The following is a 16,068-nucleotide window of genomic DNA, read 5'->3' as shown; positions in this document are numbered from 1 at the left end:
GGGAGCTGCGGTCCTGTCTGGCCAATGCAGGTAGAGGGGGGCGGGGAGATATGACTGAGATGAACAGGGTGTAACACCCCCACCACTCCCCTGCCCGCGCCCCAGTGCCGGGCAGAGTTGTCCCAGAAATTCATAGGTGCACAGTCATACCACCCTGGAATTCCTTCCACGCTGTTCTCAGTGAAACTACTCCCCAGGTCTGTCTTTTCTCAGAGGTTCACTCGCCGTCTCTCTCTCTCTGCCTCAGGTTCTGTACATGAGAAACCACAGTCAAGTCTAGGGCGGGAACAATGTGACCACACCAAACATTATGCAACTGGATGCTGCAAATGGTGAAGATGGTGCATTTTATCTTAGCTCTATTTTACCGCAATTTAAAAAATCACTACAGAAGTACATGGTTGAACTCAGTTCTAAAAGGCTTGAGTCCTGGGTCACATCTTCTTTTTTTTAAAGTAATTTTTTATTCAGAGTCATATCTTCTGGGAAGCCTTCTGCAGTCCTGGTTCTCTGGCTGTGCGTGGAGGCTTCTCAAAGGTCAGCTGGAGCTGTAGGTTCTTCTGCTCCCCTGACCTGAGTCCTCCCGGGAGGGGCCCCAGGAGGCGTGGGTGGAGGCAGAAGCCTCCCTAGACGGGATCCAGGGACAAGTGGCCACGCCCACGGCCAGCAGTTGGGGCGCTCATTCCTGTTTTTCTGTGCTGTTTGGTGGCAGGTTGGCGGAGGTGAGAGGACAGGGGACAGGAACAGCCACCCGCAGGGCTGGCTTGCTGCTGGGCTGAGCCTGGCTGCCTCCTGCCCACTGCTGCGCTGGCAGCCTTTCCTTACCGGGTCCTTGGCTCCCGGCCCTCTTGGGGCCCCCACCCTCTCCCTGTCTTTGCATCCGGTCCTGGGCTGGATGGGCAGGCCTTCAGTGTGAGGGGAAGCTCCAGGTTGTAAAGACACAAAATTGCCTCCTTGATGCATTTTCCCACAGAAACTTCAGAACCTGCAAATCTGCTTGAGAGCCGGGGACCAACTCAAGCCTGTGTTGCCCTCTGCTGGGCGTCCCAGCTCACCACGTCCCCAGAACTCAGCCAGAGGGAAAGCCCCAGGGAGGCCTGGCCCCAGAGCAAGACCAGGCCCAGGGGGCCTGGTAGTGCGAGCCCTGAAAGGGGGGCCTTGAATCCCCACGGGACCCCTCTGCTCGGAGGGCCTTAGGCCTTCTCACTGGTCTGAGCCCTCCTCTGTGTGAGTGCAGGCGGACACTATTAATACCAAGCCATCCCCGATGACCAGGACTGTGTTCTTTCCCCCATGGGCAAGGTAAGCTTCAACTGTCCCCAGGGTAGGGGTCTTGTCCCTCGCCTCCCTGGGGTTGTCTGTCACGGGCTTGTCTTTGCTCCATAGCCACATGCCCCCGATTCCTTTATGACAGAGCTCTGCCCCCTGTCAGTCCCCATCACCGAGAGGGTCTCTCAAGAGCTCTCCTGTCTCCAGGCCATTCCCACCCGATCCAGGCAACTTCCAGATATTAACATGGTGCTGCCCTGCCCCCTTCTGACCTCTTTCAGAGTCTGCCAATTGCCAAGGGGGTGATCATGAAAGCCAGCCTGAAATACAGAGTCCCGCGAGGCCCGGTTCATAACCACTGCACTCATCCGGGTGCCTGCCCTGGTGTCTACCATGCTTACAAAGCCACCTTTGACTGGGAGTTGGCTGCCTACACAGCTGGGCGTCCAGGGAGTGTGTGGATGGGCCACTGACCCAGTGTGCTGCCCACCTAGCCTTCCCCAGCAAGCATCCTTTGCCTTGGCGGCTGGTGTCCAGGCCACCCCACGCCTAGAAACCGAATACCGCCCACGGCCACCACAGGTCAGGTGGCACTGAAGTGTAAAACTGGGGTTTAAGAAACTTAACACCTAGTTAGCAATAACTGATTCATAGGGGAGGTGTCAGGCGGCACCATCTTGAATGACAAAGAAGATTTGAAGGCTAAGTTTTAGGCTGTCGGCCAGCACTGCTGGTCAGTACCTGCTCACTTGGCCTTGACTCGTCATCAGCCGCTCAGATGGACTGGCTTGTGGGACCCTTCCTTTTAACAAGGAGACTGGAAGCCCTCCCAGCTCGGTGGGCATTTTTCCTCCCCTTCCTTCTCAGAGTTGCAGTCTGCCCGGAGTCCCCAGCTGGTGCAGGGACAGTGGTGGGTGTGAGGGAGGACTCTCAGCATTGGCAGCATCTGGTGAGAGGAGAGACCCTGGTTCCTGGCTGAGAAACTTTCTACGCAAACCCAAGCGGACTGGCACGGGCGGTCTGTAAACAGAGAAGCAGAACTGGTCTGGATGAAATGGAGGCAAGGGGCCCCACACCCCTTCCAGAGAGAAGCTACCCTGTTCAGTTTGAAAACCATGGGACTCTGGTGTGGGGTCCACTGTTAGAACAGGAAGTTGGGGAGGGAGACAAAGTCACTTGTCCAAACCAGGCACAGAGTAGAGGCCAGTGAGGTCAGATGATAAGGTCCACACAGACTCTGCCAGTCAGGGGGACAGAGACGCACATAGAAGGCATTTATTGTCGTAAATAATCAGTCTCTAGGGAAGCCGTTAAGTCTTTGCAAAACAATGATGACCACTCTACCCAAAGACGAAAGTGGTGAAACTAAAGCTTACGAAAGTACTTAAAAGTATTTTTAAGAGCTTCCCCTGTCAGAGCTCTGCTGGGTGTTCTACAACATGGTCTGTAGCCACGTTGCTGATTTCAGGGGAACACAGGCCTTTGGAAAGTTTTGGGACATGGCCCGTGGCTTCCACCCTTAGAGGTGTTAAATTACTTTCTCCTGTAAGACTAATGTTTCAATATTTAAACACGATTTTCATGTACTTAGAATGAACTATTAAGCCATGCGGCTCGCACACTAACGCTGCTGAAAACCGCTGTTGGCTCTTTTTCGGCTGTGTTGGAGGAGCACCGAGATCGCGTGGTCAAATCCAAGAGGCCATTCCTCCTGTTTCACAGTAGGGTGGTTTCTGGCAAGTTTCATTCAAAGATTTCTCTCTTACACAAAATATTTGAAAGCCCACGTGGGACGAGCCTTCAGTGCCACACCCCTGGTGAGGTGATGCAGCATTTGTCCCTCGGCCACGACTGCGTGGCCGACACGCAGCAGCAGCAGCGGCGCCGTGGAAGTGACAGGCTCTGCCCCGGGGCTGCAGTCTTCCCGCCTCTGCCACTCGCCAGCTGGGCTCTCCAGGGCGGACTCACATGGGGTGGGGGTGGGGGGGGGGAGGTAGCCTAGCAATTAGTTTCTTCATCTCTGAACTGCAAGGCGGAGTTTAAATGAGACCCTGAGTGTGAAACCTTTGTACCCGGTTTATAGAAAGTGGCGCACCCACCCCAAAGGCTGGCTTTCCTTCTTTTGCACAAATATTTACATCCTGAGCCTGGAGAACAGGGATGAACCATCCCTTCTACTGAAACAGCGGAGGCAGGAGCTTTCCCTGAGGCTGGGTGCGTGCAGGAGTGAACACGACTCCACCACCTCCTTAGGAGCCAAACTTTGTGTCTGAGGCCAAAATACAATTCACGCTGTCAGGTTGGAAAAAATCATATATGTTTACAGAAATATCCTCATGTTCTGGGTGTATTTTTCTTTACTAATATATTTTTAAAGATTTAATTCATTTATCTTTAGAGGGGAAGGGAAGGAGAGAGAGAAATGTCAATGTATGGTTGCCTCTTGTGTGTCCCCTTCTGGGACCTGGCCCACAACCCAGGCATGTGCCCTGACTGGGAATCGAACCGCGATCCTCTGGTTCACAGGCCCGCGCTCAATCCACTGAGCTACACCAGCCAGGGGCTTTACTAATATTGTATCGAGAACTTCATCATATAATTCAAGGGAAGGTATTATAAATATATTTTAGTCAGGTCTGAATAAGATCCACAATGTCAAACTAGGTACTAGGTAAACAGAGTAAAATGCAAAAAGGTGATTTGTAATTTCTGAGAGTCCAGCATCAAGTGACAGTTAAAAGCAATGGTAGTATATAAACACCGGGGGACTGTTCAAATACCAAAAACCAACAAAATTTATTAGTCCTTTTGTTTAAAAAAACACCCTTATGAAAGTATTTAAAAGACCTGCTCTGGCAGGTGTGGCTCAGTGAATCGAGGGCCCACCTGCAGCGAAAGGCTGCTGGTTCCATTCCCTGTTGGGGCACATGCCGGGGTTGCAGGCCAGGTCCCCAGTAGGGGACACAGGAGAGGCAACCAATAAATGTTCCTCTCGTGCACATCAATGTTTCTGTTTCTCTCCCTCCCTTCCCCTCTCTCTAGAACTAAGTAAATAAAATCTTTAAGAAAAGTACTTAAAAAGTCAGATCTTGTGATCCGAAACTTCCGACCGTCTGTGTGTCAATATCAGTTATCAGAGCGGCAGATACATGATCAGATTTTCTTGAGTTTGACAAGTCAGAACAGTTTGGTTAGTGAAGAGACCACCACCTCGTTGTTGCTTCATGTGCAAGTCAGTGACTTGGGAATAAACGTTGGAGACTGCAGAACAAGCAACGGTGCAAATGCATCTTTCTGTGTTAGTCCGTGTCAGCATTCTCTACGTGCTTTCTTTCCTAGGGGCATGCTTTTGACCTGTTCACCTCCAGATAGACAGTATTTCTATGATAGCATGTATTGACAGTTTTCTTTTATTGAAAAGCACATAACTTATAATGTTGCTTCATAATTCTTAGTTATTGTCTAGAGAGTAAAATATTAGCTTTGGTTTTAAGTGAGCCTTTACCATAATCAATTTCTCATAATTAGTATTGAAAGGTCACCTTGACTAAATTCCACCAAAGTATAAATCCTAGGCTAATATTACAAAGCAATTGGCATAAGAGATTTAAGTAAAAGAAAAGCAATGGCTGGTTGAAAAGACAAAAACTGCACCATCTGTTTAGTTATCTATCTAAAAATGTTTTAAAATGATAGATGCATGCTTGTTTACTTTTTAAATATTTTATTTAGTTTTAGAGAGGAGAATGGTGGGAAAAAAGACAGAAGCATCAATGTGTGGTTGCCTCTCATGCACCCCCAACTAGGGACCCGTCCTGCCTGCAACCCAGGCATGTGCCCTGACTGGGAATCGAACTGGTGACCCTTTGGTTTGGTGGCCAGCACTCAATCCACTGAGCCACACCAGCCAGGGCTGATACATGCTTAGTTTAAAAATTCAAATATATAGAGAAGTATAAAGTGAGGAGTCAAAGTCCCTTTACCCTACCTTCTATCCCCACTTTTCACTGTAGCAAAATGCGGAAGCCATTAGCCAGATGTGGCTAAACTGAAAGGAAAAAACGGAGTTCCTCACACTAGCTACATTTCAATCGCTCAATTATCACATGGCGTTAGAGGCCACCCCATTCCAGTGCAGATTGAGGACATTTCTGCCACCACAGCCTGGGGACAAGTCACAGGCCACTGCTCTGTAAGAGCCATAATTAAGCGCAGCATATATGTATGTGTGTGTTATGTCTTATCATAAAAACTCTTCATATATTATGGATACAAGTCCCTTATCAGGTATGATTTTCAAAATTCTTTTCCCAGTCTGTGGCTTGTCTTCTCACTTAAAAAAAAAGATTTTTATTTATTTTTAGAGATGGAAATGGAGGAGGAGAGAAAGAAGCATCCATGTACGAGATACATCAACTGGTTGCTTCTCACACACCCCAAACGAGGGACCCGGCCCACGTGGCAGGCACATGCCTTGACTGGGAATTGAACGGCAGGCTCAACCACTGAGCTGCACCAGTCAGGGTATCTTTCCACTTTCTTCTTTTTTTTAAAGATCGTATTCATTTATCTTTAGAGGGGAAGGGAAGGAGAGAGGGAGAGAAATATCAATGTGTGGGTTGCCTCTTGTGTGTCCCCCGCCGGGATCTGGCCTGCAACCCAGGCATGTGCCCTGACGGGGAATCGAACCGTGATCCTCTGGTTTGCAGGCCTGCGGTCAATCCACTGAGCCACACCAGCCAGGGCTCTTCTCACTTTCTTGACAGCATTCTTTAAAGCACAGAAGTTGATTTTGAAGGAGTCCAATTTTTTCCTTTGTTGCTTGTGGTTTTGGTGTCGTGTCTAAGAAACCATTGCTTAGCCTGAGGTCACAGAGATTCACTTCTGTTTTCTTGTGTTAGTTTTAGCTCTTCTAATTAGGTGTGTGATGCATTTTAAGTGAACATTTGTATATGGTGGAAGGTCAGGGCGCTTTAGCATATGGTCATGCAGTTTTCCTAGGACTACGTGGAAAAGACAACTCTTTCTTCACTGAACAGTATTGGTACCCTTATCAAAAAGTCAACTCATAAATGTATGGCTTTATTTCCAAACTCTAAGCTGTATTTTATATTCCCTTGATCTACACATCTATCTTTATGGCAGTACCATGCTGTCGTGATTAGTGTAGCTTTGTAGTAAGTTTTGAAATTGGTTAAGTGTGAATCTTTCAACTTTGTTCTTTTTCAAAATTGTTTTGGCTATAGGCCCCTAGCATTTCTGTATGAAACTTATCATCATCTAGTTAATTCCTGAAAAAAAATCCAGCTGGGATTTTGACAGTAAGTGCATTGAATGTGTAGAGCAGTTTGGGCAATGTTGCCACCTTAACAATGTTGCCCTCCAATCCATGAACAAAGATGTCTTTCCATTTATTTAGGTCTTTTAAAATTTCTTTCGAATATATTTTGTTGTTTCATTCATTGTGATACTACTGTAAATAGAATTTTTTGAAAATATCCATTTCAGAATGCTCATTGCTAGTAAAGAACTCAAACTGGAGGGTCATCGCATTGGGGACCACGGTGTTTCCCAACATCCTGCTCACCAGCACCCCAGGGGCTGAAAAGACCACGCTAGACAAATAACTTGTCTCAAGATTAGTACTGAAACACATTAATGAGGGTGATTTAGCTTGAGAAGCCTGATCCCTGGACATCACGGAGTCTGGCACGATGGCTTCGCCCAAGAGAAAGCCAACAGATGCATGGGTGATGGCAGAAATCCTGAAGGCTAAGGGCATGACAGAATACGAGCGAAGAGTTATAAACCAGACGTTGGAGCTCCCCTTCCAGTATGTGACCACAATTCTAGATGATGCAAAAGTTTACTCACGCCGTGCTAAGGAAGCTCCTGTGGGTGTGCGAATAGCAACCCAAGTGTCACGTCGACCAGTTCTTTACCTCTCTTCCCCCAAGAGGTTTTTAATTAGATATTGCAAGGCAAAGAAATCAAACCCTTCTGCAACCGATCAAGCCACATTCGGGCCCTAGATTGCCACCTGATAGATATTGCTTGACCACTCTGAAGTATTGACTTGACTCCTCACATACAAAGGCACCTACTTCTGTGGGAAGAGTAAGTTTTGTGGTTGTTAGTTCAGTCACTAGCAGACCAAGTGCCCTCAGACTTGGCCCACCAGCCCCTCCAGCAGGGGCTCCAACGCCCCTCACGGGGCCAAGGTATACAGTGCAAATGCCCACTCTGCAGTCCCCAGCTGTGACAGCGTTGTTCCTGCAACATCAGCAGTTGAGAACGTACTGACTAATTTGTCATTAACTGGGTCCAAAAACATTCTCATTACCACTAATGTGGTGTCATGGCAAAAATACTGCCAGTGAACCACCAACTGCATTGAAAAGAAAACATGGTGAGGTTGATGACTATGACAATTTGTAACCTAGGCCTGATGTAACATGTGTTTGGTCTTGAGTCCACTGTGGTGAAATTCAACACGTGTGCTGGATGTTTTCAAGTTGTGTTTTAGAAAACCTCGTTAGTATTTAATGAGTAAATATAGTTACCCGTAGTTTCTAACTGAGATGTTGTACTTTCTTTAATAGAATTCATCAGGGTTTTCCAACAGCTTTTAAGTGTAAACAATAAAGTTGTCATTCACACACACAAAAAAACAAAACCCAACTGATTTTTCTATATTGATCTTGTACCTGTTCTATATCCTGTGGAAATCATTAGTTTTTAAATGAATTCCTTAGGACTTTCTACATAACAAGATACCGAGACACGTCATTTGTAAATACATATAGTTTTCTTTTCCACCGTGGTTGCCTTTTATTTTTGTCTTGCCTAACTGCCACGGCTGGGACCTGCAGTGCGATGCAGAGTAGAGGTGGTGCGAGAGAACATGGTTTTTCCTTCCTGACCTTCGGAGGAAAGCGCTCGGCAGTCAGTCCGTTGCCATGAAGTGTGAGGTTAACTGCGGGTTTTTCACAGATGCCCTTGGTCAAGTTGAAGTTCCTTTTCACGCCCAACTCGTTGAGCACTTTTACCGTGAATGGTGCTGAATTTTATTGGATGCTTTTCCTGCATCTATTAACACAATCATGTGGTCATTCTGTCCTTTATGAACATGGTACAGTCAGTCATCACTCATGATTCTGAATTTGTGAATTCGCCAATTGGTGATCCCTAAATCGACACTCACGGCACTTTTATGATTATTCACAGATGTGTGCAGACCAGTGAGGACTCTGAGTTCCCCGATGCATGTGCTCTCAGCTGAGCTCGAACAGGCCGACACCTTCTCGTCCTCACTCTCCCTTGGAGACGACCGGGGGATGGAGTGGGCAGGGACAGGGCAGTGCAGTGCAAGAGGCTCTGGCTCTGGGGCCGGCCGGCTGGGTTCGAATTCCAACTCTGGCACACTTCCCCCAGGGACTACGGCTGCGTACTCTCCAATTCAGTATTATCAGTGACTTTATACGACACGCCTACTGCGAATAAGAATCATTTGCGTTGATTCTTGGATGTTAACTGACCTTGCAACCTTGGGATGAATCTCAATTGGTCATGGTGTATAACCCTCTTTACACGCTGCTAGATTTAGTTTGCTAGTACTCTGCTGATGATTTTTAAATCTGTATCATACACGCTGGTCTATAGTTTGTGACGTCTCTGGTTCCGGGTCAGCGCAACACGGGCCTTGGCAGAGGAGCTGGGAAGTGTCCCGTCTTCTGCCGCGGGCGAGCGCCGGCAAAGGACTGGCCTTAATGTCTGAATGTCTGGTGGAAAACAGCAGGGAGGCCGTCTGCGCCCGAGTTTCCTTGTGGAATGTTCTACCGTTACAAGTGCAATCTCTTCTTTGTTGCTGATAGCAGCCCTTGAAATTCGCTTTTGGGCAGAACAGGTTTAGGAGGAAAGGTGATGAGATTATCTCCCAAGGCGAGTCAAATTCAACAAGAAGGCGCACGTCACCAAGGAAGACACATCCAGTGTCGCTGAGATTCGGGCAGGCGGACGCCAGGGCTTTCCCGGTAGCACAGCCCTCCCCTCATCCCGCTGTCCCGCTTTCCCAGACACACACACACTCTCATGGCTCATGTGCTTTCATGACCTTAGACCGAAAGACTTCCGCGTGTTCTACATAAAATTTACATACGAACCTCTTAACTGACATTTGTTGCCAAGCCCTATAATCACAAACTAAAGCTTGAGCATGTCCGGTTCATGTGCGGTGTGCACGTTTCCACGCTGTCTTGAACCCCATCTGCACACGTGACGACTCTCGAAGCACCGCTGTCGGGAAGGCGGTGCAGCAGAAGAGCCCTGGGGCTGGGAACCTGGAGGTCGCGGTGTGTTGCTCCGCTGACAAAATCCGGTCAAGCCTGATCGTCACAGAGACCCTTTTTCTGGTTCTAAAGATACAGGGATTTATTCTGCAGTAATGCCATTCCCAGTGCTCTCACTTCAGAGCAGTCAAAATGAAAATACTTTTTTATATACAAATGAACATATCCACATCTAAACCTCACTCTCATAGAACCAATCGGCCAGTTCCCCAAACCTTAACAGAGAAAGGACGAGGAAATCTGTGATTAAATAATGAAAGTCCAGCATCTCAGAGTCCTGACCTCGCTGGCCATGGAACAGCTGTTATTTCCTTTCTCTACACACACACATGCGCATGTTAACACATGTGTTAACACCTCACTTTCTACAAGTACTGCTGCTGCATTGGGGGCATGTAGCAATTAGAACTCTCAAAAGCGAGGAGGTCACTTTTCAGAAATCCTGAGCCCGTCGGAGAAGCTGAATGGTATTTCATCAGTCGTCTCCACCGGCACGTTACTTCCCCCGAACTGAGACGAGTACCGGTGTGTGTGGTGACTTGAAATAAAAGCCCCCGCAGTCCGGCTGCAGTGACAAGTGTCTGACGGCGTGACACTGCTGGAGTTCCCGAGATGCGAACGGTAGACACCAAGGAAGGAGTCCTGGGAGGGGTGGTACAGTCCGGCCGGGGTGGACGTGGGGCCTTGGTAAGGGCCGTTGCACATGACGCAGGTCTGAAAGCAAGTGTTCCTCCCCAAGCCCCGGTGGATGTCTAGCTTGGCAATGAGGGGCTTCCCCACGTTCACCTCCTGCTTCTCCTCTATGGTATCTTCCAGCCCCGAGTACTGGTATGACAGACACACCGTGAAGATGAGCTGTTCCTGCAAAGGAGAACGGCTTGTTATTTTTACCAACCGTGGAAGTTTATTGGTCTTAAAGTACCACTGACACAAGCACAGAAAGAAACAAGCAGCGACAACCATCCGCCAGCATTCTCCTTTTCCAGGTCCAAAGCCTCAAGGCCTCCTTCACTGCGCCAGGGCGTCCAGCCCGTGGCCTGCGGGCCACATGCAGCCCCGGATGGCTATGAAGGTGGCCCAACACAATGTCGCAAATTTACTTAAAACATTAGGAGATTTTTTTTGTGATCACAATGTACTGTGTGCCCCAAGACGACAATTCTTCCAGCGTGGTCCAGACGCCAAAAAGCTGAACACCCCTGCCACTTTCCCTGTCCGGAGAAAGGCCAACTATCATCGTCTTCCTCCTCCCTCAACCAATTAACTGATTGAATTAATATAATTCTAGTTCTTATTATTGGAAGGTGGTCAAAATCACAGAGGTCTGGCATTACACTCTTGACAAAGAGTGGAAGGTATTTTCCAAGGGGTGGGGCTTCAGAAACTCTCCGTTCCTCACTACTAGAGACTGGGAATGACCCTTTAACGAAACAGAAATCTGGCTTTATGCCCAAGGCAAAAGATGAGCAGTTTTTAAATACTGTGCCATAAGAATCTGCAACCACAGGCGGTAGAACTGAATCCGAAAGTGGGCTGATGTTCAAAGGTAAAAGGAGAGTGCAGACCAGCTACGACCAGGGCGACCACAGGTCTATGTCCGCCGTCCCTCCGCAGCTGTCCACAGCGCCCACTCCACTCCCCAAGTCCAGCTGATGCATCCCGTGCTCATGCAGCTGTACAGCAACTAAAAACGCAGGCTGGCAAGGACACGCTTTTATGAGAAAGCTCAATTGTGCAGAGGTAGCTTCTGCTTTGTAAGTTAGCAGGAAATGAAAAAAAGATCAAATAATTACCAATTCTAATTTGCTATTTGTTTTGTAGAAAGTCACAGAACTAGGAAGCAATTATTTGAAAATGCTGAGATATTTAAAAGCAGATCACACCCTGTATCTAACTTTTCAACAACACGGAGGGCAATCACATATACTTTCGTGCTCAGACCCTCCAGACCGCGTCAGAAACAGAATCAAACACGAAAAGGGTCACTGCTAAGACTCGCTGTAGACCACTTATCTCTACTTCGACTGTACACTCAGTGGAGCAGCACATCCTAGTACAAGGCTCACAAGCCAAAGTAAATTTTTGCTTTCATCACACTTCCCATTGCTTTTGAACAGGAAAAACAGTGACCTTTAGCTTCTGCAGCGAGCTGAGTCTGGTGTACAGGCAATGCTTGGGGAGCTCCTTTGATACTAAATAGCTGCCGGTCTCTTCAGGTGTCCCTTTGTTTGCATCTTTCGGATCAATATCTAGGTCCTGCAAAAATCAATCGGCAACTGTTAATGAAATCAATGGAAGTCACAGCGTCGTCCGTGACAATAAGACAGTTTAACAGGTCTTGTTCTCTCATGAATATTGGCCTAAATAATCATTTACCCAGGACTAAAGTAACAATGAAAACAACGTTCTAGTAATAATAGGAATTTTAAATTCTGTGACGGAACACTTAAAAAGTTAGCTCTGAAAGGGCAGTTACTTTCTTTTCTTTTTAATTAATTTATTTGTTGTTCAAGTACAGTTTTCTGTTTTTTACTCCCACCCCAGCCCACCCCAGGACAGTTAGTTTCAAACTACCCCTAGAAATATGTCTTCACCTACTCAAGATGCCATTTAATTACAAGCTCCATGCAGTGACTCCTGGATTCTCTCCTTCCTCATTTACCAGCTTTGGAAAGGTGCAGAAGGATTTACGTGACCTCTCTATTTAAGAAGAATAAGTGGGCCTGCCAAAGGCAGCCCTTCCTTCTCCCTTCTTGTGGGGCCAACCTAGCCAAGAGCAGACCCGCTCTGCCCCTCCAGAGAGAAGCCCGGCTCTGCACTGCCCAGCGCCCAGGGAGCCCGTCCTGGCCCGCGCTGCTGTGAGCAGGGCAGACCTGACTCGGGTTCAGTGAGCGCCAGTTCAGTGCGTTACTTCTCACACTAAGTAATGTCCTCCCCACAGGCTTTATCAGTAGCAAAGATGATCTTTCAGATTTGTCTTGCTCCTTGCTTCCTTCTCAACTTCCTACACCCATACAGGAAAGAGCAGCAAAGTTCACGGGCTCCTTTTGGCCAACACACAAAAAATCATGTCTAAGTGTTTGGAAAGAACAGAACTAGGTTTCTGTTCTATCATAACTTGACAAAAAAGACTATTGTAATAACTCATATTGGAATTAACAGTTTTTAAATGTTAATTATTCTTCACATATGATTAGCATAACATTTTATTCCTTCACATTTGATATCCTGTTGAGGGTATGGGAAATTCCTGAGTGAACTTTAGACATTTCTACATTAAAAAAATTTAAAGTATGGTGGCAATTAGCTTTCAAATAACATGACCATTGTTACTAAAAATAGTAAGTATTTATATATGTAAGTACATGTATTTATATATGTTATATATGTACATGCATTTCTTTTACATCTACCAACAACTTCAAGTCTTCCAAAATTTAGTTTTTAGTAAGTGGGGATATGTCATTAGATTTTACATTAAAAAAAGGCGAGACTTACGAGCGGAAAATCCGTGACATAGGCGTCGCACATGATTATATCCGGTGGCTTGTGGACGATGCTCGTGTAGATGATCATGACGTTGGAAAACTCCGCCGCAAATCCCAACTGAATCTGAACGCCACACTGAAACTTCAGACACATACTTTCTGGAAGTTCTGAGAAAGGACAATAAGAATAAGTTATAAGTAATTATTTAAAGAGTGAATTTTGCTGATGGCAAACAGCAAACAAGCATTCTTTATAGGGCAAAATACAGTTAGAACATTTTCTTTAGCTTAAAAATGTTATATAAGTAACATATGAAGGGGGACCCCAAAAAAACACGAAATTGTCTTCTAAAGGGTGGGCCCCTTGTATGTAGTACCCACTAGCTGGGTATTCTAGAAATCCATCTAAAAAAAGAAAAAACAAAACCCCAAAATATTGTTGTTCAAGCAAATAAAAATCTTTCATTTACTGTTTCCTTGTCATTCTTATACCCTCACGTATATAATTTCTATAGCGGCAATCAAAAGTATACATATAATTGCAAATGCATTTTTCCTATTGCCACAATTTACATGAAAACAGTTTTTGATAAAGCATAACACCACCCATGGTTTGTTAAACCTTTCACAGTTATGTTGCTGTTGAATCTGATCTTTCTGGGTTTCACTGTTTTTCTACCATAGGCAATATTTCTTCTTCTTTTTTTTAATCAATGTATGGTTGCCTCTGCCGAGGACACAATGTATTGTGTGTCCCCTGCTGGGAAATGGCCTGCAACCCAAGCATGTGCCCTGACTGGGAATCAAACCGCGATCTTCTGGCTCGCAGGCCTGTGCTCAATCCAATGAGCTACACCAGCCAGGGGCTACAATATTTCTTATGTACACTTAGGGCTTCAGGACTGTCGGATACGGCTATTTGATGGTTTCTCACAATTATGACAGCTCTCCGTTTACCCAGACTATAACTCCCCCGTTTCTCCGTAACATTTCCACAAGCTAATACTAATTTTCAGAAAGTTTACCTGTTTGATGGGGTAAAAAAACCTACGCCTTCACAGATTTCATTTTCTTTTCCATGATTACTATTTTATTTTGCCATTTTCTAATATTCGTTTCTTAATTATTAATAAATTCTCAACTGTGTGAACTATTGAATTTACATCCTTTGATTATTAAGGGGTTAATGTTTTGTTTACTATTTTGCATGAGTTCTTTATTATAAAAAATTATCTACCTATAAAATTTGTTACAAATACTTTCTATTTGACCCTTCACTTTCATTTTATAGAAGGGTTCTGTTTGCTGTTGATCTTTACCATTGCAATTTTGTTACTGCTGATAAGAGATTTTTTAAAGAAAAAAACAATCAATTTTACTTATTTGTCCAATGATCTAGAATGCTAAGATAACATATTTATGGCATTTTACATTTTAATGTGCTTTAACATATTAATGTTTCAAAAGATAGCTTTTCATATATTATCAAAAAGGTTCAACAAAAACAATTATTTTCAATTATCCATGATGAAGAATTCACAGCATAGATATTTGGAACTAACAGAAAATCCAAAACCTTTACTTCAGTCAACAGTCTATTTTTGGGGCAGAGCCGTTTGTGCCACCATGCTGCGGATGCGACTCGGCTGAGTGCTGCCCACAGGCCTGTCCAGCGGCCCTACCTCTCCTCCCACTTTGCAGGTGACACGTTGACCGTGCAGAACCCAGCCTGTCTGATCTTTGAAACAGAACATTTAATAGCTCACATGTAGGACAATCTGAAGGACTGTATATTAGATAAACTGAAAATCATTTTTAAATGATCCCATTTTCATTTCACTAGTGGTAAAAGGGAGTTAAACCATTTACTGCTGCCAACATCTAATAAATCAGCGTAATACCTCTAACTGAAACATTTGTATAGACTTGTGTTTGCCCGCTGGGCTGAACTATTTTCACTGCAAAACTGGGAGGAGAGCTGTGTCCTCAGGAGGAAAACACTTTGACACTCGAGATTTAACACAGCACAGCACTGAGAGCTCAGGAAAAGCAGACTGGGTGTACCGTGCGCCTTGGCCCACTGCAGGTTCCGCACCAGGGACTCGGCGGAATGCGCTGCTCCTTGTATGGGGTCAGTCAGCGCTCTCTTCTCCGACAAGCTGCTTCGGATCTCCAGAGCCTGCTTGCCTTTGGTGAGATGACATTTACCCATATCTACGAGACAAGAAGTCAACATTATTGTTGACCATAATCCTTTCCCATTTAAAATGCTCAGGCCAAGAACTCTCCTATGAATCAGGTTACAGTCCTGGTATCACTTACTCAACAAATAGTTACTAAGCACCTAAACGTGTCAGGCAGTTCCCCGTGCTAGGGATACGGCAGGGGGCAAACATAAAAAAGTGCTGAACCAGCTCACGTCTAAGGGCCCCTCTCTAGCTTTTATCTTCTCCAACTCTCATAACGAATCCCCGAGACCCCCAGCCCAGATTCACAAAGGGCTGGAAAGTGCATTTCTCCACTGACGGGCAGGCACGGCGACTTTACGTCCACGCTCTGCTGAGAAACCGACTCAGTGAGCAGACAGCACTCTACATCTCTGAGAAAGGTTAAGTATCCTGTCTTTACCGCAGATTTCTTCATTTTCTAAAAAGGAAATTAAGTGTTAAAACCACCGGCATGGTTACAGCCCCGCGGCTGCCTGCCCAGACCACCACCCGACGTGCTGCGTGCACTCCCACGCACGCCGTGCGGTGCTGGCGAGTGGCGTGCGTCTGAGCGTTAGGTTTTGAACTTAACACAAACGTTATGCTGTGCACATGCTGGGTGTCTGTCGCCTGTGGGTGAACTGGAGCTTTTCACCGAGTTTTAGAAACAGTTCAATCGTGTTTACAGTGTACACTAGGGTAGCACCCGTTGGGTCGCTGAGGCACCTCCGCAGACCTCAGTTTGGAAAGAACCGG

The 16,068-nt window shown here is 46.1% G+C and overlaps 1 protein-coding gene and 1 pseudogene across 2 annotated transcripts in view; one reads left to right on the top strand and one right to left on the bottom strand.

Moving 5' to 3' along the window:
- Positions 1-7,707, top strand: part of LOC118980230 (transcription initiation factor TFIID subunit 9-like) — an 82,942-nt pseudogene extending 75,235 nt beyond the window's left edge.
- Positions 7,708-7,863: 156 nt separating this feature from the next.
- The window catches only part of MALT1 (MALT1 paracaspase), a 54,212-nt gene continuing 46,007 nt past the window's right edge, over positions 7,864-16,068 (bottom strand). For both annotated transcript variants that reach the window (XM_037035038.1, XM_037035049.1), the window contains 4 exons: positions 15,170-15,319; positions 13,116-13,273; positions 11,748-11,873; positions 7,864-10,478 (listed from right to left, as the gene is read on the bottom strand). In XM_037035038.1, the coding sequence (XP_036890933.1) occupies positions 10,044-10,478; positions 11,748-11,873; positions 13,116-13,273; positions 15,170-15,319 (869 nt within the window). In that variant the 3' untranslated portion in view covers positions 7,864-10,043. The remainder of the gene's footprint in view (positions 10,479-11,747; positions 11,874-13,115; positions 13,274-15,169; positions 15,320-16,068) is intronic.

The sequence above is a fragment of the Sturnira hondurensis genome, unplaced genomic scaffold (assembly GCF_014824575.4).
Source record: "Sturnira hondurensis isolate 20B ecotype Veracruz unplaced genomic scaffold, ASM1482457v3 Scaffold0001872, whole genome shotgun sequence".
NCBI classification, from domain to species: domain Eukaryota; kingdom Metazoa; phylum Chordata; class Mammalia; order Chiroptera; family Phyllostomidae; genus Sturnira; species Sturnira hondurensis.
The sequence above is the reverse complement of the archived record's forward strand: the minus strand, read 5'-3'. Positions and strand labels throughout refer to the sequence as shown.